The sequence below is a fragment of the Candoia aspera genome, chromosome 4, assembly GCF_035149785.1.
Source record: "Candoia aspera isolate rCanAsp1 chromosome 4, rCanAsp1.hap2, whole genome shotgun sequence".
Classification (NCBI taxonomy): Eukaryota; Metazoa; Chordata; class Lepidosauria; order Squamata; family Boidae; genus Candoia; species Candoia aspera.
In genome coordinates, this window is record NC_086156.1 from 117,524,940 (window position 1) to 117,547,116 (window position 22,177).

General features: G+C 55.9%; 1 protein-coding gene across 2 annotated transcripts; it reads right to left on the bottom strand.

The window, feature by feature from the left end:
- On the bottom strand, nucleotides 1-21,551 carry POLR2A (RNA polymerase II subunit A). Of its 2 annotated transcripts, XM_063301676.1 has the most exons (30): nucleotides 21,150-21,551; nucleotides 19,979-20,111; nucleotides 19,753-19,889; nucleotides 17,205-17,378; nucleotides 14,953-15,234; nucleotides 14,571-14,732; nucleotides 13,544-13,764; nucleotides 13,314-13,446; nucleotides 12,907-13,031; nucleotides 11,780-11,990; nucleotides 11,353-11,562; nucleotides 10,359-10,527; nucleotides 9,291-9,385; nucleotides 8,671-8,874; nucleotides 8,352-8,574; nucleotides 8,017-8,200; nucleotides 7,402-7,573; nucleotides 6,985-7,090; nucleotides 6,533-6,738; nucleotides 5,520-5,744; nucleotides 4,976-5,222; nucleotides 4,704-4,804; nucleotides 4,374-4,478; nucleotides 4,044-4,226; nucleotides 3,750-3,953; nucleotides 3,469-3,655; nucleotides 2,923-3,036; nucleotides 2,086-2,235; nucleotides 1,057-1,993; nucleotides 1-1,014 (listed from the first exon to the last, which is right to left on the bottom strand). In XM_063301676.1, exons 1-30 carry the CDS (start codon nucleotides 21,237-21,239, stop codon nucleotides 858-860), a joined length of 5,847 nt encoding a protein of 1,948 aa, XP_063157746.1. In that variant the 5' UTR covers nucleotides 21,240-21,551; the 3' UTR covers nucleotides 1-857. The 2 variants fall into 2 exon arrangements, with proteins under 2 accessions (XP_063157746.1, XP_063157745.1); XM_063301675.1 differs by having other exon boundaries at nucleotides 1-1,993.
- Nucleotides 21,552-22,177: the final 626 nt, after the last annotated feature.

Sequence of the window (22,177 nt, forward strand, 5' to 3'; positions counted from 1 at the left end):
TTAGTAAAAAAAAGTTTTTATTTTTTTTTTCCAGAAAGTTACCATTTTGAGCGCAGAGAAAAAAGCAAGAATTCCAAACACTCAACAAAATAACGTTGCCTTGATTGCCCGCTTCCGCTTCCTTCCTCCGTTGCGGCATGGTTTACTACGGTCCCCCCGCCCCCCCATCAGCAGAAAGCAGCGGAACCAGGGGAGAGTTCCGATTTTCTTTTTTTAAACCTGCTACACGGGACCAAAGAAAGCTCAGCCAAAACCAGACAAAAAAGGTCAAGTTAAAAACAAGGCTGGTGCAAGAGCTTTTGATTCTCGGAACCCACCCCAGAGAGGAAAAAAGTGAAGACATAATGCACCAAAGCCAACAAACCTTCTAGTTTTCAACATAAATAATTCCCAACAGATACACCGAGAACGTACTATATAGCTCCAGCTGGGCAATGGGGGAAGAGCGATGGCCACCAAATGCCAGAGCGAGCAGAACGTGGCTCCATTTTAATGGGTTGAGTAAGAGTCAGGGCACCTCCCCAGTTATCCCGTAAAGTACAGATTTTGAGAGTTTATTAGGGGGTCAAGGTAAGTATTTACAGGTTGGCTTTTTTTCTGAAAGATAAAAACGGGGGAAAAGGTCAAAAGCAAAGGATCAAGGCCTTCTTGAAAGCAGGTGGCTCTGAACCAAGACCCCCCTTGGCCACTCACCGCCTCCAAAAACTCTGGGTTTCCCTTCGGCAACTGGGCAGGCCAACCCCCAGGACTCCCGAGTTTCTTCCCCATGTCCCCAAGGGTCCTGACTTCTCAACAAATTGTTCATGTCGTCACCCCGCGATCACGCCCCAACGCCTCTCCGGCCTGATGGGCGCCCCTCAGTTGTCTTCGTCGCTGTCGTCCGGACTGATGGCCGGGCTGGTGAGGCTGTAGGTGGGTGAGGTGGGGCTGTAACCGGGAGAGGTCGGGGAGTACGTGGAGCCTTTGGGGGAGGTGGGCGAATAGGTGGGGGAGGTCGGGCTGTACTTGGGGGAGGTGGGCGAGTAGGTGGGGCTGGTGGGGCTGTACTTGGGCGAGGTCGGGGTGTACACGGGCGAGGTCGGCGAGTAGGTGGGGCTGGTGGGGCTGTACTTGGGCGTGGTCGGGCTGTAGGTGGGCGAAGTCGGGCTGTACTTGGGGCTGGTTGGGCTGTACTTGGGGCTGGTTGGGGTGTACTCTGGAGAGCTGGGGCTGTAGGATGGGCTGGTTGGGGTGTACTTGGGGCTGGTGGGGCTGTAGCTGGGCGAGCTGGGGCTGTAGCTGGGCGACGAAGGGGTGTAAGTGGGTGACTGCGGGGTGTAGCGAGGGCTGGAGGGAGAGTAGCTGGGCGAGGTAGGACTGTAGGAGGGGCTGGTAGGAGAGTAACTGGGAGATGTTGGGCTGTAATTTGGAGAAGTTGGTGTGTAATTAGGAGAGGTCGGGCTGTAGCTGGGGGAAGTTGGGCTGTAGCTGGGGGAAGTAGGGGTATAATTTGGAGATGTTGGACTGTAATTAGGGCTGGTGGGACTGTAGCTGGGAGACGTCGGGCTGTAGCTGGGAGACGTCGGGCTGTAGCTGGGAGACGTCGGGCTGTAGCTGGGCGACGTCGGGCTGTAGCTGGGCGACGTCGGGCTGTAGCTAGGTGATGTTGGGCTGTAGCTAGGGCTGGTGGGACTGTAGCTGGGAGATGTTGGGCTGTAGCTAGGGCTGGTGGGACTGTAGCTGGGACTGGTTGGAGAATAACTAGGCGACGTCGGGCTGTAGCTCGGACTGGTAGGGCTGTAGCTTGGGCTAGTTGGAGAGTAACTTGGGGAGGTGGGGCTGTAGCTGGGGCTGGTGGGGCTGTAATTAGGACTTGTAGGAGAGTAGGAAGGAGAGGTGGGGCTGTAGGAAGGGGAGGTGGGGCTGTAGCTTGGGCTCTGTGGGGTGTATACTCCAGGGGAGCGTGGCTCATAGGCGGGCGAGGTTGGCGAGTAGCTGGGAGACATGGCGCCACCTGGAGGGGCAGAAGGACACAGACGTTAACCTGGGGCTCAACTCTCTGAGGACGACTCTGGGAGATGTGGCAGGACTGGGGCAGCAACGTACCTGGAGATGGAATATAGGGGCTGGAAGGTCCCGGAGAGCCAGGGGACCCCGGGGTGGGCGACCAGGCTGGGGAATACCCAGGGCTGAAGCAGCTGGCATCTGAAGCTGCGCTGGGAGAGAAGCTGGCAGCCCCGGGGGTCATTCCGCTGCCTGCAAAGGAGAGGAAGGAAGGGATGCTGTTGGGAAAGAAGAGAGCCCCCCCAGGGCTGGGAGCTGAAGGCCCTTTTGCCCTGGGAATGGTGGCTGATCAGGAAGGCAGCCTAGAAATAAACTTAATGGAAAACCCATGTATTCTCTCCCTGCTCGGGGCAGTCTGTAGCTATTAGCAGCCGGCCTTTGGCTCTGAGGCCACATAGCTTGCTGGTTTTGGCAGCTGGAAGCCCCAAAGGGCCGGTCCACACATGGGAGCCCTGCATATTTTAAGCGCACTCGCTGCCTCTCGCAAGCGGCCTGAGATCTCCAACGCCCTCAGTGGAATTCTCAGATTAGGGAGACTTTAAAAGGGGTAACGGCCCTGGCGCGCAAAGCCGATTTAACCCGTTTTCATTATGGCCGTGAACAGAACAGCTTGATCCACTGAAACGCTTCTGAGAAATGTTTCCTGTCGCCCAAGCGGCCCTGCGAGGCATGTTCCTGTGACGAAGAGAGGTGCGGGGGTGCCGGGGTTTCAGATCAGTCCTCCCTGCCTGCAGGGACAGGGGCGCATCTACACTCCCCTGAAGTGCTCAACCGTCAGGATACCAAAATCAGAACCTCGACACAAACCACCCTCAGCGTAAACCGCTTAACCCGAAATCAGGATGAAGCCCTTACTCTGCCAGGGGGCTAGACACCTACCGACGCTTGGCGACCACGCGCCGTAGGCTGGAGTGGCACCTTGGTTCCATGGGGTTGTGGCAGGCGACACCCCACCCATGGGGCTGGGTGCAGAGCCGAAGAACATGCCCGTAGCTGCAGGAAACAAAGGAGAGTGAGCAGGACTGGTGGCCCCAAAGAAGATGCTGGAGCAGCCTCGCTCGTGGGCCCCTTTCCCTGGGGCAGAGAAGAAGCTAGAAGTAAGACACCCACCTTGGCCGGTCCCAGAGCCACGGTTGCCTCCCCCCCTTTCATCCTCCAGATGTGGAATATGACCTGACTCCCAGCTGTGATCCCCCTGGGGCTGGAGGAACAACTAACACTGGCCTCCCCCAAGCCAGGGCCCTCTATGTGGGTCGATTTTGATGCCTATATGGAGACTGTGGCTCGGGGTTCTGGGAGGTGGGAGCTCAAACCTTTCCTCCCAGTCTAAATGAGAGGGTTCCCAGCTCCATCCTCTTGCAACCTGTGGCTGCCCCCCAGCCGCTTCCCTCTCCCAGGCTCCCCAGAGAAGCACCGAGTACTTACGGCCCCCGACGCCCAGCCCGGTAATGTTGGCGGGGATCTCCATGCCGTATTTGCATTTCTCTGCATCCAGCAAGAGATCAAAGCAACCGGTGCCAGCAGGCGCAAGCTGGCCCAGCATGATGTTTTCTGAGACCCCCTTCATGGGATCGCTCTCGCCGTGGGCAGCGGCTTCCATCAAGACGTCAACCTGGAGGATGCAGAAGGAGCCCGGTTGGTGGGATTCTGGCCACGGGGCCGCGAAAGAGCTGGATCCCCCTTCCTGCCGCTCCCCACAAACTCACCGTCTCTTCGAAGGAGCACTTCATGAGAGGCCCCGTGTCCTGGCGGTTGACGCCGTGCCGCGTGATGGCCATCAAGTGCCCGCGACACGTCATGGTGTCACAGAGCAGGGCCAAGTGGCGATAGTTGACGTAGGAGCCGTCGAAAGAGATGACGTGGTACAGCTCCCGTTCCAGCGCCTTCCTCACCGCCTCAATGCCTAGCACCTGCAGCAAGGGAAGAGGGACCCACGAGGTCACTCGGGCCCTGCCGTCTCCAGGGCCTTGTTTCCCCAACCCCTGCTGCTCTGAGCTCACCGTGAAAATCTCCACAATGTCATTGGAGGTGGTGCGCACGGGGTCCACATCTTTCTCGCTCAGCACACGCATGAGGCTCACGCCATCGGTTTCCAAGATCCACTCCTGCAGAGCTTTGAACTCACCGTCTTCTGTAATTATGATCTTCTTCTTGTTGTCAGTCTGGGGTAGGTGCATGTACACCTGGGGGAAGAGGAGGGTGGAGAATTAACCATGCCAGCAGCCCTGGGGGAGGAGGAAGCGGGGAAGGAAGGAGATGGGAATGGGGAGAAGGGAGGGAGGGAGGGACTTCCCTGGGGGAGGGCTGTTAGGAAGGCCAACCGCGCACACCTTGCTGATTTGCTCAATGCCTTGAAGGGTCATGTCTGTCAGCATGTTAGACTCGATGCAGCGCAGGAAGACATCGTCATCCATCTTGTCTACCACCTCTTCCTCCTAAGCCACCAGAGAATAAAGACCTCTCATGTACCGCACAGGCCGGCGGAACCAAGGCTTTTGACCTGGCCCAGCGGGCACGGAAATCCACCCGAGTTGGCAACGGCTGCTCCCCCATGAGCAGGCACGTGCCTCCTGCAGCTGAGGAAGGCCCTGGCAATCGTACCGGCTTCCCATCAACTCCAATCCCCAAAGGTTTAATTGTGAGATCCCTGCCTTCCCCACCTCCTGCATCTTGTTCTCGTCACTGTTCATGATGCGAATCCGCAGCACCAGCTTCTCGGCGTTGTCATCGTTGAAGATGCAGTTGAGGTCGTCCCCAAAGCCTGCAAAGGAAGGAGGTGTGGGCATTGGAAAGGTGTGAAGGACAGGGCCTCGAGAGCAGGGTTTCTCAACCTCCGCCACTTGAAGACGGGTGGGCGTCAACTCCCAGAATTCCCCAGCCAGCATCAAGAGGCAGGGCAGGCTCTGGCCAGCAACCCCACTGCCCTTCTCACCAGCGTTGATCTTCTCCGCGATCTGCTCCATGGTGAGCTTGCGGTCCGTCATGTGCTTGCGGTCCAGCTCCACCCTCAGCAGCCAAGGGGAGATGCGGGTCACGTCGAAGTCGGGCATTTCATAGTAGACGTTCACCCACTCCTGGTCCTCGGCCACCACTGTGTTCTGAGGGTTGGGGTCATAGTAGATGGCTGTGTTGGCCGTCACCTTGCGGAGGGTTGTGTGCTCCAAGCGGCAAAGGATGTCCTGGGAAGGAGACATGGGGATGAGGCAGAGAGCTGGGAGGACGGAGGCCTGGAACTCAACCACGGAAGCTACTTTCTGCTAGATCTACATCCAGTGTCGGGCCACCCGTTTGCAGCTGCTTTCAAGAGATGGAGGTGCAACCGATCTTTGGCATGCAAACTCTGAGTTAGAGGAAGACCGGAAGATCGAAGTGCAGCACGGCGGTGCAGGAACGTTTTGCCACCGGGTCTCCTTGGGATTCCCTCCCCTCATGACCCACAGCCAGGGCCGGTTCCACCAGGACCTCCCTCTCCTCACCTTGGCCCTCTCAGCGTCACGGGCAGACTGGCCCAGGAGGAAGACCGTCAGGGAAGGGGTCTTGGGCTTTTTGGAAATGTTGATCAGTTCCTTGAGCCGAGGCACCCCCAGGGTCACGTTTTTGGCTGAGACCCCAGCATAGTGGAAGGTGTTGAGGGTCATCTGGGTGGCCGGCTCCCCCAGGGACTGGGCAGCCAACGCCCCCACCATCTCACCAGGGTGAGCCTGTGGAAAAAGGACAGCCGTGACTCCACCAGGTCAGGCACGGCTTGACGCCGAGTCTGACGGCTCGTTATTTTGGAAATTAAGAGCTTTCGTTGCTATGTCTGATGAACAACTCGCTCCCACCAAACCTCGAGAAGCTTCCCACCCACCTGGGCGCCTTTGCATACATGGACTTCAGCTCCCAGAATTCCCAACCAGCACGGCCGTTGATGGGACACCCGGGAGCTGAAGTCCACGCTTTTGGAGGATGCCTGGGTGGGGGAAGGCCGTTCACAGCGGTAAGTACAGTCTGATGTGGCTCGCTTCAAACAAACACTAGGCAGGCTTGGAGGAACCGAGCTACAAAAAAAGGGAACAGAAACTTCCCAACCGCTTGGGCCTCAGCCAGAGGACAGGGAGAGGAGGCTGGCAGGCAAAAGCACGGGGCCGCCCAGCTCTCCCCTTCCAAGAAGAAGATGCCTGCCGTCTTCTGACCCCTTAAAGGCGGGGCAGAACTTTCCATCCCAGCGCAATCGGGCATGGCGTGTTCCCATCGCTAAAAACTTGGCTCTGGCAGCAAGGAATGCTGGGGCGTTTCAGGGTCCCAGCGGGCCACGCCTCGGCTGTGCTGGACGCAGCCCGGGGGAGACTCTGCCCCCTCCCTCCCCTGCCAGTTCCAGCCGTTCCCAGCATCAAACGCAGAAGTCGAAGTGAGCCCCGGGAACCGAAACAGCCCGGTTTCGGTTCGTCATGCCAGTTTCTGCTGGACAGGCGAGGCCCCTTCTGTGGTCACTGGGGCAAGCACTCACGATGGCCTGGTTGAACTTGGATTCGATTTCTCCCAGCAGCCAGTCGAAGGCCTCCCCGCTCAGCCGGAACTCCTCAACCATGCGCCGGCTGCAGAGGGTGGAGCGCAGGTGGATGTTGAAGAGCAGGGTGGCGTTCTCCTGGGCCTGCTTGCTCAGAGGGTCGTCCCCGTTCACGATCACCAGCTTCTTGCTCAGCTCTTTCACGCCTGGGGAGAAAAGGGACGGGGCTCATTCCCCCGAGAGCCGCAAGGGCAAGTCCACCCCCGGCCGTTCCTGAGCCTGTTCTCTCCCCGAGGCCAGAGGCCAGCTTCTCGAAGCCGCTCGACTGAGCCACCTGTGGGCAAGGCCCTGATCCACAGCCCAGAAAATTCAGAGAGGGGCCTGCCCAGCCCACCAGGGTCCAGGACTCTCTCCCTGCTCTGCCAACGGAAGGGTCTGCCCCCCCAACTCACCCTCCACCACCTTGATGGGATGCAGGTCAGAGGGGAGACGCGTGTTGATGTGGAAAATCTTCTGGGCGTTCCAGATCATGCGCAGCAGGTTGCAGGGAAGGACTACCTGTTACGGCAGGGAAAGTCACGGCGGGTGAACTGCAGCCAGGACCACCTGCCCCTGGTATCCCGTGGGCTAAAACCCACGGGCCATCCACCCACGGCAGGGGCCAAACAGAAGCAGAAGCCCAAACACACGTGGAGGGCGGGTTCGTTCCTCAGTGGCGTGACCGTGGGGGCCGCCCACGCTGCCTCTTCTCATACTTGCAAACAAAGGAAAATGCGAATGGAGGGCGGGCGGCTTCCCTCGCTGGGGACGTACGTGCCGCAGGAGTCTCACCTTCTCCGAGGAGGGGAGCCCGGGTGGGCCAGCCTCACCTTGCTGTCTCCGGTGGGGAAGATGACTCTCAACACCTCCCGGTCCTCCTTCATCTTCTCAAACTCCCTCTCCAGCTCGTTCTGGATGTGAGCGTTGCTGAGGATGTCCTTCACCATCTCCTCTTGCAGCATCCGCCGCAGCGCCCGCTCGTTGGTGTAGTCAAACTTGAACCTGGGGGGCGGGAAGCGAAGGGGGCCGTCAGGGTGGCCACGCGGCTCCCATCATACTCCTAAGCGTTCAAGCTGGGGGTGAGGACAACGCCGGGCGCTGCTCTCCAGAGAGCTGCATCTCTGCGGGCACATCCCAGGCGTCTTGGCAGAGGCCAGAACAAAAGCCTCTTTCCTCACCCCACCACGCAGCTCTGGGCACCACAGATCCAAGAATACAGGGTATTCTGAAAGAGCCCCTCCGAGCCGCTCCATCGCACAAGGAGGTCCGTCAAAGAGATGCCTGCTGCAAGCCTCTCGTGCCCAACCCTCCTTGGCTATCTTGAGAGGCTTCCTCAAAACGGAAGAGAAAGAAGGTGCCCCTCCCCAAACAAGCCCAGGAGCCCCCCACCCAAGCCGGGCCCTCCCTGCCCATGGACGCGCCCCGGCTCAGAGCAAGGGACTCACTTCTTTTCAAAAGCTTTGTTGGAAGGCTTGAGGGTGGCCAGGTTCTGGAACTCCACGCTCTCTCCGGCCAGCCCGTCCTCCCCGTAACGCAGCTGCACCACCTGGTTGATGGAGTTGCGCACGGTGGCGTCGTATTTCACCATGACCGACTCCATGGACTTGATCAGTCGACGCTGGATGTAACCTGGTGGGAGGTGGCAGGAGATCAGAAGAGCCCACGGACGCTCCAAAGGCGAGACGTGGCGTGGAGGATGCCTCCTTGCCATGCACAGCCCTGGGGAACCGCCCCGTGTGAGCTTTCCTCCCTGCGGCAGCTCAGCCCCCTTCCGACTCACCCGTCTCCGCAGTCTTGACGGCTGTGTCGATCAGCCCCTCTCTGCCCCCCATGGCGTGGAAGAAGAACTCCGTGGGGGTGAGGCCGGCCAAGTAGGAATTCTCCACGAAGCCCCTGCTCTCGGGCCCGTAGTCATCCTTGATGAAGTGGGGCAGCGTGCGGTGCTTGAAGCCGAAGGGGATGCGTTTCCCTTCCACGTTCTGCTGCCCCACCACGGCGATGACCTGGGGGCGGGAAGAGAGCAGCACCCTCAGCGAGTCAGCCCAGGCCTCCGGGGATCACCCCCCAGCGAGTCTTGCATTGTGGGAGGTGGGCCGTACCTGGGAGATGTTGATCTTGGAGCCTTTGGCCCCGGAGACCACCATGGACTTGAAGTTGTTGTACTCCGAGAGGGACTTCTGGGCAGAGGAACCCGTCTTGTCTCGGGCATCGTTCAGGATCCGATTGACCTGGTTCTCAAAGGTCTGGCGCAGGGTGTTGCCAGGCGTGGGCTCCAGTTCGTTGTTGTGCGCCTTCTCAATGACCTGGTGAGCAGCAGAGATGGCCGGGGCTCAAGGCAGGCCCAAGGACCCAGGCCCGGCTTTCCAAGGCTCCTGCTCCGTTTGGCAGCCGTTCTTCCTCCTCCCGTTCAATCTCCTCAGAGGTCCCCCAGGTTGCTGTACCAGCTCCTGCACATTCTGCTGCTCAGTACTTTATTTCCCCACTGTCCTGATTTTAGCTTGACTCGTTGGGACAATTTATCCCACTCCCAAACCACCCTGGAAGCAGCATTCAAAGGCAACGGAGAGTTTGTGGAAACAGGGCCAGCTCCCCCAAGTCTCAAGCGCCAGGTCTTTCCTTTTGTGGGTGACCCAACACCAGGTCCTGGCACCTGACCCTTGTCTTACCAGCCTCCCACACCTCGGTGTCTTTCAGCAACTTTTTCTTGCTTGCTCCCTACCTCAATCACATCCTGTTTGGCCTTCTTGATGGTGTTCTGGATGTCCTGGTAGGTCTTGGCATCAGCAATGGAGTCCCCGATACCAATGGTGTGTCCTGGGCAAGGAGGAGAGTGGTTCAAAGACAGGGAGAGAAGCAGGCATTCACCTCCCCAACCGCTGTTCACAAAAGCCACCTTTTCCTGCAAACTAACAGCTTTACTTACTCACGCCTATGTACGTCCACGTGTATCTGCCCAATTCAAGAAATGCAGATGCAGCATATGGGAAAATCTCTATTTTATAAACCCCCCACCAAGCAGACAAAGTCTGTTCTTTCCAAAACACCCGATAACGGATGTACTTTACAAAAATTTCAATTTTACTGATATTGGATGTAAAATTGTAAACAAATGCTCCTCATTTTCTGCTGCTCCGTAAAAATCAAAGGTTTTCTCAAGTTAACGTGTGATGGTTTTGAAGTCCTACAGTTCCCACTATTATAATTTCCGACAAGCCTTGGCCAGTCCCAGCTTAGCCCTCTTCCCAGACTTCACGGTCCCTTCCCACCTGAATGTCCTCACCTCATCCTGTCCCCACGGGAACTCTCTCGCTTTAGGGAATATCTTGTTATACCCTCTTAAGAGATCTCGACTGCAGGTTTCCCCCGTGTGCTACGTATGGGTAAGTCTTCTACCACAAACCCTTCTGCCCGCATGGCCCAATTTAAGCGGGCTGTACGTACACCACCTTACTTACGTGCCCGTTCCTACTTGTCCCTTCGTTAGCTCGTTAGCAGCGGCATTTCGGTGACAACATGGTGACCTCTGGCCAAAGGTCGCCAAGACCCTTGCACCTCCTAAGCTTCTGTTTTTCTATGGGGCCAGGACCACCAGCACGCCCAGAGGCTGCCACGGATGTCTTTGAGTTGCCAGCAAGATACCCCCCGTGATATGAAGACGCCCACCAATGCCTCCCCATTGCCCGCTGCCCCTGCCAAAGAGCACCCTACCGTCCAAGGAGCGGAGAGCGAGGCCCCCTAGCCCACCCTCCTCCGAAGGCTTCCCCACGCGCAGGCGGGTCGGCCTCACCTTCAATCAGCAGCCAGTTGTTGATGACCGTCTGGATGTTGCTGTAGAACAGGCGAGTGACATCGTGGCCCATCTCCAGGTAGGAGATGTGGACCAGGGAGCCGGCCGAGGTGCCCAGAGACTTCTTGCACAAGATTCCCATGATCAGCTCCCCGTTTTCCACAACGACCTGGAGACCGGAAGTACGGGAGCAGAGCCAGTCTCTCCCTTGTTCTAAAGGCGTCAGCAGGCTCCCGGGCGAAGCTCCGCCAGCCAAGCCAGGCCAGGCCAGGCCAGGCCAGGCCAGGCCGGGTTTGCGCATTCCCGGGGATCCTTCCCCAAGGACCACCCTCCAGCCATTCTCCCCAGCACTGGCGGGGGCCAAACACTTCTAACTGGTCTGGGTTCTCTGTATGAAGAAAGGAGGCTGATTTCTTCCGCTTCGCCAAAGCTGCCATTTCTCCCGGGGCTGGATCAGCTTGGCAAAGCAGCTCTGAGGCTTCCCAGGCACGCGTTATCTGGCCCCAAGCAACGAACCGAGCAGGCGACTACTGCTGGTTGTACGAGGCAGCGAAGTGGCAGCGGAACAGAGCAAGCCGGCTCAGCCACGCAGACCAAGACTTCGACGCTCCCTGTCCTCTCTGTCTGCCTTCTAACGCTACCCGGAATCCAAAGGCTTAAGACACCCAGGACGCCATCGCTGATCGGAAGCCGCTGCAAGCGCTCCCCTTGAGTTCCTCCCCGGCCCAGCTGGCCAGGCAGCCAACCATCCCAGAGAGCCTGTCCTGACATTAAGACTTTCCCCCAAGAACAGAACCACCCCGCTGTGGCGTTGGAGGTGTCAGTCTGGACCGGCCCTTGCCCCTGCAGACGCACCGCTCTACTTCTCCTCAACGAGCGATCGCAAGACTGGTGGCACGACGACCGATCCACCCGGGGGAAGCAGATCCCCCGAGGGACTGGGAAGGGAGGAAGGACGCCCGCCCCGCTTCCCAGCAACAAGCGGCCGTCGCACCTTGGTGTCTCCCGGCGAGATGTGCTTGTACGGGCCGCTGTCTTCGTCATCCGGGTGCGTGCTGTGGGTCCGGATGCAGTTGATGTGTCCTGGGATGATCAGGGAGAAGATCTGCTTCCCGGTCCAGAGCGGGCGAGGCTTGAGAATGGCCGGCTGAGGCACTTTGCCATCCCAGGTGGACAGGAACATCAGCAGGTTCATCACTTCACCCTGGGGGTAGGAACAGGGAGGAGCAAGGAGTTGGGAGGAGGTTCAGCATCCGCATTCTCCCATCTTCCACGCTAACCCTACGGCACGTTCCTATCCTCAAATTTGCCACTCCGTGATGATCGGGAAGGAGCAAGAAAGCCGACCTCAGCTTCCCGAGCTTTTTCTTCAGGAAAGAAAAGGACACCCTCTTGCTAGGTCTTGCCCTGGGCTCACTCACCCTCTCCAGGAAGACATCCCTCTTGGTGAACTTGCGGACCGCTGTCAACGTATCCTGCACAATGCCCATGACGGGCCTGTTGGACTGGGGGGTGACGATCATACGCGGCACCATGGCCAGTTCCTGGATCTCTGCCCGGGTTTCCAAGGATTGGGGAAGGTGCAGATTCATTTCATCGCCATCAAAGTCAGCGTTGTATGGGGTGGTCACGCTGAAGGTCAAAGGGACAACGCTGTTAGGCCACTGTCCAGCCCCGTGTTTGTCCCGGTTTGCAGACTCGGGGCGTGGAAGAACAACCGTGTTCTAAGTCAGACTAAACCCAGCTCTCTAGGACAGCATTTCTCAACCTCAGCAGCTTCAAGATGGGCGGACATCGACTCCCAGAATTCCCCCAGCCAGCAGTGCTGGGGGAATTCTGGGAGTCGATGTCCACCCATCCTAAAGCTGCTGGGGTTGAGAAACACTGCTCTAGGAGGATCTGGGATAACAATGGAGGCCCTTCACAACTCACAGACACAAGATACAACTCCATCCAAGCGGATGGAATTGGAACAAGCCACACACCCCAGCAGGCGCTGCATGTTCAAGCTGAACTGTGTGCAGGGGATACATGTGCTCCGTTTCAGTAAGATGCTACAGATCAGAAGGTAACGCGAAGCACTGACTTCGGGGGGAAAAAAAGGATCGGAAGATACCATCCTTACCAACTTGCACGCAGGCTGACCTGCTATGTCTTTACCCCACCTAAATTAACTTCTTCTGAAAACCAGCCCATTTCTTATTTCTAGCAGGAAGAGGCCCAAGCAAGAGAAAACAATGTTTTTAAGCTGTCCGTTCTTTGCCCCAGTTCGGCACAGCAAGGGATGTGTTGGGACTCCAGTTCCCTTGGCCGCTAGGTGTGGGCGATGCAAATTGTGCTTCCAGCGCCAGGGAAGTGGGGGTGGGGGTGAGCTGGTCCTTCAGGCCTGCGGCCCAGTTTCCAACTCGTTTTATACCAAATGCTTCTTATCCACTCGCTCATTTCCTGAGAACGCTAAGCATAAGTCCGTTCTTTTGTGGAAATGGCTCGGGGGGGAGGGGAGGGACTATCTCTGTGCAAACCCTCCGGCAGAACGAACAAAGCAAACCTGAGATTGAGTCGGAAGGTGGACCATGGCAGGATCCGGACTCTGTGGCCCATCATGGACATTTTGTGCAGTGTCGGCTGGCGGTTGAAAATGACAATGTCTCCGTCGCACATGTGTCGCTCCACCTGGAAGTGGGGAGGAAAGAAGATGAGCTGTTTACTGGAAAGAAGGGGGAGAAATCCAAGCCAGCTCAGGGTCCTGGAACAAAATCAGCTCCAACGCGGTGCCTGGCTAGTGCTCCTGGCGTAGCAAAAGGCAGTGAAAGGACAACCTGAACAAACGATATGCCAATTTCCACCTTTTGACGGGGTGCCATCTTGGTTCACCCCAAAGGACTTGGGAGATACGCCTCCCTTTCTGCCCCCCACCCCCGGAGCAGCTCCCCCCGTCCTTCCAGCAGCACCAACCTTGTATCCGTGCTGCAAGTGCAGGTCGCTGGACTTAGGGTGAAAACGGAGGTCAATCCTGTCGCCGTTGTGCCGGATGATGTACTTGGCTCCGGGATACTGGCTGTTCCCTCTGCCCACCAACTCCTGCAGCCTGCGGGGTGGGGGGCAGCCAAGAGGGTCAGGAGACCGCCAGACAAGCAAGCACTGTGCCTCTGGGTGCCAGCCCAGCACTGAGGCTCGTGGCTCACCTGTCAATATTGAATGGAGTCACAATCTCTGCAAAGGTCATGTTGGCAGCGATGGAACGAGGAACGCCCACCTGGTCGATGGAGAGGTTGGGGTCCGGCGTGATGACCGTCCGGGCAGAGAAATCCACACGCTTCCCCATGAGGTTTCCCCGCACGCGCCCCTCTTTCCCCTTCAGCCGCTGCTTCAGAGACTTCAGCGGCCGGCCCGATTTCTGCATCGCCTGCAGGTTAGAGGGGGCAAGCGCAGAGCGGGCATCAGGCAGAGCTCCGTCTTGCCTCTGGTACGCGGAAGAGGGAAGAAAGGCCCTCGGCCTTTGGTGGGGGCAAAGCCGGCCTGCAGCAACACATGAGACTTTAGGCACTGTCTCCATTCTCCCCACCCTGCACCCTTTTTCTCCTGTGGTTACTTAACGATCAGTTGGCCCGTTCTGCAATCAAGGAAATAAAGGGAAACACCTTAATGACAAGGCCACACGCTGAAATTCATTCATTCAGTCAACTCAGTTAGTAGCTTAAGGTAACAACAAGGTTTCCTTCCTATCCACACTGTGTCTAGGTGAGGTGGGATCATATGCCCCCCCCCTCGAAGCCAGAGGGAGGGAGGGAAGGTCCACGGTGCAGCCTTTTGCTCTAAAGCAGCCTTTTTCAATCTTTTGACCCTGGAGGAACCCTTGAAATATTTTCCAGGCCTGGGGGAACCCCTGCACATTCAGGCTCAAAGATAGGCCAGAAGTCACAAAATTATATTCATTTCACGGATAGGCCTGTATATGTGCATTAACGGTATTCTTAAACTAAAAGAAATGAAGCTTCCTTCTTTAATGTGAAGTTCCCCAAATTTGAAATGATGTTTTAAATACATCGTGATCTCCCAAGGCACCCCTACTGACCTCTCATGGAACCCAAGGGCACCACGGAACCCTGGCCGAGAAATCCTGCTCTAAAGCACTGTGACCAGAACCAGGAATGTTCCCTCCCTGGGGGGGCACCTCCCTTGGGCTGCTTCTGCCCCTCTTCAGGCACTTACACGGGGCAGCCCGGGCAGCTCATTGTCCACCATGGTGGCCACGTGGAACTGGAGGAGCTTGACATCTTCCGCAATGACGTGAGCGGCCGCCCCATTCTGTTCGTTTCTCCGCAGCTGGTTGTTGATTTTCACAATGTCAGCCAGCTTGTGAGTCAAGTCATCCTGGAAAAGGAGGAAAGGGGGTTGCTTCAGGCTGCCCACCAGAAGGGCCGGGGGAGGCAGCAAAGCCCAAGCCAGTAGCCCCGGGCGGGCCGGGCCACAACGCATGCCATTCGCTGCCCAGCTGCAGAGCCGGGATTCGCCCAGAGGCTTGGATCCTAGGCCACCCGGGCATCTGAGCCTGCTGAAAATCCAGTGCAAGCTCCAAGCGGTCTGCAGTCACCTGATTCCTGGCCGAGCCTTGCATGACGACGGCTGGCCGGACGGACAGGGGAGGGACCGGAAGCACAGTGCAGATCATCCACTCGGGCCGGGCGTACTTGGGGTCCATGCCCAAGATGAAGCACTCCTCGTCGGAGATGCGCTTGAAGATCTCATGGACCCGCTCAGGGCTCAGCAGGATCTTCTTCTCTTGCGAGTCCTCGTTCACGTGCTTCCACTCGGCGTAGAGCTCCAGGCCCGAGCGGCGGATCCTCGGCTGGTAGCGCCCGCAGCCCCCGTGGCCCTTGAGGGAGGGAGGGAGGAGGTCACCGCCTGTTAAGTCGAAGCCCTGCTCCAAAATAGCCACTAATTTCAGGCCAGAGGCCAGTAAAGTCGGCCTCGGGTCTCATGTGGGGCACTTTGGAGGCTGAAGACAGGATCAAGATCCACAAGCAAGTCCCCCCTACAGCAGTGTTTCTCAACCTGGGCTGCTTGAAGATGTGTGGACTTCAGCTCCCAGGATTCCCCAGCCAGCATGGCTGGCTGGGGAATTCTGGGAGTTGAAGCCCACACATCTTCAAGGGGCCAAGGCTGAAAAACGCTGCTCTACAGGCAACCCCAAAATCATGTCAGGCCCAAATAAAAGGCGGCTGGGGAGCACATAGCTCCCCGACCGCACATCACCGGAGCCAAGCCTCTGTGCAGGCGCAATCCTATATGCTCCTCGCATACATATTTTCTCTCGACATAATATTTCTCTAGGTTTTTTTCTTTTGGAGAACCCTTCTATTTTCACCTCCACGCAGTCTTCAAGGATTGAGTGAAAAAAACATCAGCAAATCCACATGTAACAGAGCCGAAATACGCATGCCTGCTATGATTAGCTAATACTAGATATTGTAGCATTATAATTAGTACTAATTATTAGTATTAATGATTGTAACAACAGGAAAGCTCAATCAACCTGGGTAGACTTGAGACAGAATTCAGACTAATCAATTTGAAAAACCTACTTTGGACTAAGAGACTTCCGGGGAAATACTTGTTTCTCCTAAGTAGGGCTAAATTAAATTAACTCAGAATGAAACGAAGGCACAGTCAGCAGATTTGCCACAGGGTGACCCTCTTCCCCCCACCACAAAGAAGCTTTGAGGGAAAGTATCAGCCGTCAACGGGAGCTTCAATCCGGCTTCCGAACGACGAACGTGAAGCACCCGAGCTGCTTCCGTTTTTCAAAACAGAAATAGCAGCCAAACACGCAATTGGGTGAGGACGCCTGAAAGTGCCCTTGGAAGATTAGCATTAAGGCATCACGGGCATCGTTCGTGCGGTAATTTCCCTGTGGAAATTCAGCCTTGCACAGATGTTCTCCCAGACAACAGGCGAACGGAATCCAAGACCAAGCGAACTGGCCAACTCGCACAACCAGTAGCTCTCATTTAATGGCCGCAATTGAGACTGGCATTTCTGTTGCTAAGTGAAGCGGCCATGAAGCAAATCCCACCCAATTTTACGTTTTTGGTGGTGATCATTAAACAAATCACCATAGGTGTTAAGCGAATCATGTGGTCGTTAAGCTTGCTAGGAGCCAGCCAGGAAGGTCGGAAATGGCGACCACGTGATGCCACGATGGTCATAAATGGGAATCAGTTGCCAAGTGCCCGAATTGTAATCACGAGATTGCGGAGATGCTGCAATGGCCGTAAGTGCAGAAACCGGTTGTAAGCCAGTTTTTTCAGCACCATCGTAAGTCTGAACCGTCACTAAACAAATGGTTGTTAAGCGAGGACTACCCGTATCGGTATTTCTGTATTATCATCAAGGGAAAAGGCTTCCAGTCCAATAAATGACTTCTGCCCTAACTCCTGCAATAGCAACGTTGCAGAAGACACATGGAATGCTGAAAATCAATGTGGTGAAGGAATTTGGGTTAGAGTAAAGGCAGGTGCTTTTGGAATGGAATTTTGTGGCTTTTTGGGTCTGTCACAAAGCGAACAAAACATCAGGCAGGGACTTCCAAGCTAGATTAGAAAAGTGTGTGCGCCCAGAAGTTCCTCCTCGGAATCCAAACTTGCTGAGCCTCGATTTTGTACCCACGGTATACCAGAAAAGAACAGAAACCCACAAGGCTGAGCAAATTCCAGTTATTTCAGGAACTGGAAGGCCCCGAGCAAGTTGCCAAGCGGAGTGGGGAAGTCCTGAGCTACGACTGAGGGGTGGGATTCTTCGCTAAGCCACCTTCCCTCCCCTCCTGGCCACGCTGCGGCTCTTCACCTTTTCCTTGGTAAGGTCCTCGTCACCCTCGGACTGCTCCACCCCGAACTTGTTGTCCATCTCTTCTCCCCCCTCACAGATGTTCTTGCCTTTGCAGAGATCGTAGACGTGAGTTAAGCGCTTCTTTGGCTGGCCTTTGGATTTCGCCAAGATGTCCTTGATCTTTGGATTGTTCTGCAAAAAGGAGAACGCACCGGAAATTATCTCCCGCAAGCCCCACCGCTGCCCCTCCCAGTCATCTCCAGAAGCCAGGTTTTCAACAGCCATTCTCTATCCCCTACGCTCCACTTTAGCCCTGGCCTCTTGGGTTCAACCTTTGGGGAAGGACAGAAAGATGGATCCACAGCCCTAGGGGCATCCAGTGATGCTGAAGTACAGCTGCCATTATCCCTGCGGCCGGATGGGATGGGCTCACGGCCTGATTCAGTGGAAAGCCACTTCATAACGTCGTGTGCACGCTTGGGCATAAAACGTTCCAGCAAGGAGACCACCAAACAGAGGAAGGTGGCAAGTTATTTGAACACTCAGGAGCCAACCTTCTTCATTTTGGCACCGTTCACCAAGACGTTTAAGGAGAAAGTCGTGAGAGACTAACACAGAACCCTCCCCTCTCATGCCCAGATTAGGCGGCCTCCTGGAGATTGAAACAGACCTTCAAGTACATTTTTCTCAAGAGTTCCTCCTTGAGAGAGAGCAAGATCTGGATTATCAGTTTTTCTAAAGGAACCAGCTAGAACCCGAGACAGGACCACTGGGAGACCCACCAGGCCAACCTGAGGGGAGGAACCGCCACAGGATGGCACTTTTTTTTTTTCCTCAAAAGCTTCACTTCGTGCCAAGCCTGCTGGGTTTAAGCACCAGCCTAAAAAACAGATCCTAGGCAGGAAGGCTTCTAAATCTTCATGGCTGGAAGCAACCTTGATTTTTGACACTAGGACTCTTCAGGATGGCTGGTGAAGGACTGTGGGGTGTTTTTAACTGGCACGGTTTGCTGTCCTGGTGTGGGTGTTCAGGAAGGTAGAATCAAAACCGGGGCGACCACCACCAAGGCTTTTTCACAAGTGTGGGCACCCCCATGGTGAAACAAGTAAGGATCAACATCATACTCCACCCAATTCATCACTGCAGACCAGTGTTTCTCAACCTTGGCGAGTTTAAGATGTCTGGACTTCAACTCCCAGAATTCCCCAGCCAGCATGGGGATTCTGGGAATTGAAACCCAGACATCTTAAACTTGCCAACGTTGAGGAAACACTGGTATAGACGATACTTTATTTTCTTTATTAATTTTATATACCCTCCCTTATATAGTGCCTGATGCGCTAAAATATTAAAACCAATGAAAACAATTAACATTACTGGTGTAAGTCAATACATTTGGCTGCCCTGAAAGCAGAGGGGCTTTTTCCTGGGGCAGTATAGTCAGAAGCTTCTTCCTCCTGCCTGCACAATGAATGCATCTCAGAAATGGGAGAGCATCCTTACTTAAGGCCCAGACTGTTCATACTGAGCTAGATAGTCCCCCCGATGAGGAGGACACTGTGATGGATTTTAACAGGTAAAAGTAGCATCTTAACCCATTCTCAGGAAACGAGCAGCCGCTGCAGATCATCCAGCCACAGGTATGCGGTTCCAGAATTAGGGGCCAATTTTAGCTCAGCTACTTCATTTGGCACCCGTTAAAGCTTCCAGGCGCTCTTCAAGGGCAGCCCCAGAAGCAGCATGTTGCAGCAGCCATTCCTACTGAATGGTAAGACAGGCTTGCTGACAGGCAGTTAACCAGTCCCCATCACATGGAGTCCTCGGTGCTCTCCGAGCTCGGTTGTTTTCTTGCAGACGTTTCATTGCCTAACCAGGCAACAGGAGGCGGGCCTTCTCTGCCGTGGCACTCGCCCTTTGGAACAGGTTACCCCCAGAGGTAAGACAGGCCTCCACTCTCCTGGCCTTCCAGAAGGGGGTTAAGACCTGGTTACGCCACCTCACCTTGGATGGGAGGGGGGAATAGCCATTCATGGGGGTGGTTGGCACCGTGATGGTGCCAAGAATAAGATCTTATTGCCATCCTGAATTTTATATTTTTTGTATTTTTATATTTTTGAGTGTTTATACCTATATTTATATTGTACTGTTTTTAGCAATTGTCATCTTATTATCTGTAAGCCGCCCAGAGTCGTCGTAGGCGAGATGGGCGGCAGAGAAATTTGATAAATAAATAAACGGACATCTTCAGTGCCTGGTTGGTACCCTAGCACTGAAGATGCTGCCTAGTTGGGTAATGAAACATCTGGGAGAAAACGACCGAGCTCAGAGAGCACCCAGGACTTCGCAGTTCAACCCTGAGCTACAGAGATTCTCTTCGATCAGTCACGATCTCTGGCAAGGCACCGCCGACCAGAGAAGCTGCCGCAGACTAAAAAAGCCAGGCGCTACTTCAACCAGCCCACAAGCTCCGAGCAAGCCCTGCCAAGCAGGGTATTAATGCCCACGAGAGCAGGCAAACTCCCTGAGTCAATTTTTTCAGCTGCTTGTCGGTGCCCTTGTTACTTACAGAGTCAACCAGCAATTTGGAGCAGAAGAAACAAACACAGCGGAGGACCTTCATGGTCTTTCCGAGGAAGCCGACGTGGAAGACGGGCTTGGCCAGCTCAATGTGGCCAAAATGGCCAGGACATTCAGTCATGTTGCCTGCCGGAGAGAAACAGAAGGCTGTGATAGCCTCATCTGTATTTCCTCTTTCCCCTCCGCGCAGGTGGGGGCACAGCCAAGGTGCCCACCTGCACACGTCTGGCACCGGCCAGTCCTCTCGATGACGCCTTGGCGAGGATCCATTAGCCCCCCAAGCTTGGGGCGACCTCCTTCCGTCGTCTCCGGGTACTTGATCCCCGCTTCGGTCACTGACATCCGTTTCTGGAAAAGCAACAAAGGGCGGGTGAGCGCCAGGCGTGCTACGAAGGAACAGCCTTCAGGTAAAGAGTGTGCAAGTGCCACAAAGCGGACGTTCTCTGGTTGTGCCTCCAACATGCTGGACAGGAGATTAATACCGGGGGAGGGGGGAGGTAAGGACAGACTCCCAGCAAAAAGACAGAACAAGTTTATCTCTGATTAGGTCACCTGGATGTTTCCTCTAAATCTAATTTATTGCCAATGGAATTCTCAAGAAGCCTTTTTTCACCCACCAGAGAATGGACTGCCCAAATAAAGGCAGCTTCTTCAAGTTGCCCCGACCACCTGTTTAACACTCTTCTGGCTTAGCAGGATGACATTACTTCAGTGTTAGGATTGTGAGTGGAACAAAAACAGGGTTTACCAACGTAACTGGCAGGAAAGTTTTGTTTCATAGTCTCTGGCTGCCCATCCAGGGGGCGCTTTTGAAAAGGAGAGAGCCCAGGGCAGGGAAGCTCAAAGAGCCGGCTTTGTGGGGGAATTTTGGACAAGCAGAAGGCCCAGGGATCAGGTGGCACAAAGCCTAAGAACCAGGGGTGTCGGGGAACACAAAAGTGGCTGGAGCCTGCAGAAGACTTTCAAATCAGGCCGCGCAAATCCCAAGTTCCTGCAAGCCGTTTGCGAAGATGTCCCCAGGCCTCCAACCCTCCGGGACGCAGGACCAGCCCTGCGCAAGGACCACCCTCAGATGCTTACCAAGCCCCACTCTCTCTTTAAAATCAGGATTAAAAGAAGCGGGGAGGGAAGAGAGAGACCCCCCCATACTGGAGCTCCCTGCTTGCGAAAGGGAAGCCAACGACACCGGACGGGGCTTCCTCTTTCAAAGGGGAGCAAAGAAGTCACTGCACTTGCAAAAACTTGCAAAATCAAAAAAAAGAGGGGGCGGCTTTGGAGAGCCGGGGGAGGGTCAGAGAAACCTACTTAGTAACGAGAGACCCCCAAATTCCGGGTGGGGGGAGTTTTTGCCCCCCCTTCCCGCCCCCCGCACGCTGAGCCACCAACCATCTCATCCGGGCTGAGGACGCCGAACTGCACGCGCTTGATGGTGCGCAGCGGGCACGCGCTGTCCCCGGAGGGCGCGCCCCCGTGCATCTTGGCTCTGGCCCCCCCTCTTTTTTAACCCCGTCCGCCGCCGCCGCCGCTCGCGCCTCCTTTTTCGGAGTCACGTGACGCAGCCGCCGCTGCTCTGCCTCCGCCTCAGTCCGTCACCAGCCCGGAAGAAGCCGCCGCCGCCCCTCCCCCAACACTCCGGTTTTATGCGCCGGGCGCCGGCGGGCCGAACTCGCCACCGGGGCGCGTCCCCCCTCGCGCAGCCTCGGCGCTCCGGTCGCGGGAAGGGGCCGGCGTCCCGACGACAACTCCTGACACGCGCGCGACCACGTCCGGCCGCCTCCCCCCCCTCCTGTCCTCTCCCTCCGCGCTCTTCGGCGCGACTGAGGGTAGCGGCTCTGGCGCCGCCTTATATAGCCTCGCCCCCCCTACACGGGGCTACAGGAGTACAACGGCAAGGGCGAAGACAGAGAAAGGGGCGGCGCTGCGGCTGCGTCCTCTCCGAGGGCAGGCGAAGTGGAGGGGCGTGGTTAAGCCGGAGTGAAAAAACGAAAGAGGCGGCGACGGAGAGGGAGAAAGGGTTGAACCAAATCTGTGGAGGGGGGGAGGGAATGTAAATCGACGATCGAGACATTATTTATGCCTCGTTGCATTTGCTTTTCTTTTGCAATCCAGCTGGATTTGTTGCGGATTGCGCAACTTTCAACTCAGTCGTCCTTTTTTCTTTTTTTTCTTTCTTTCTTTCCTTTTTTTTTACTACTGGAAGCAGATGTCACACGATGTTGAACAGAGATCCGAACCGTGCAAAAGGCATTTGAACTAGGGAAGCAATTAGAGTACTGAAAAGCTGGTATAAGATGCGGTTTGGTGCAGCTGCCGGAATGCCTTGTGGTTTCTCAACGAACTTCTGTTTTCGCTACTCGTAATGCAATGGAAGCTCTGAGTTTCTTACAAAAATAGCAAGTCATTCCGATAAGGAA

Coding starts and splice junctions, on each gene's coding strand:
- POLR2A (XM_063301675.1), bottom strand. CDS start 21,239: ATGCACGGGGGCGCGCCCTCCGGGGACAGCGCGTGCCCGCTGCGCACC. Junction 14,733..14,952: donor AAGGCTCGGCCAGGAATCAG/GTGACTGCAGAC, acceptor CTCCTTTTCCAG/GATGACTTGACTCACAAGCT. Junction 13,765..14,570: donor AGCTGCCCGGGCTGCCCCGT/GTAAGTGCCTGA, acceptor TCTAACCTGCAG/GCGATGCAGAAATCGGGCCG.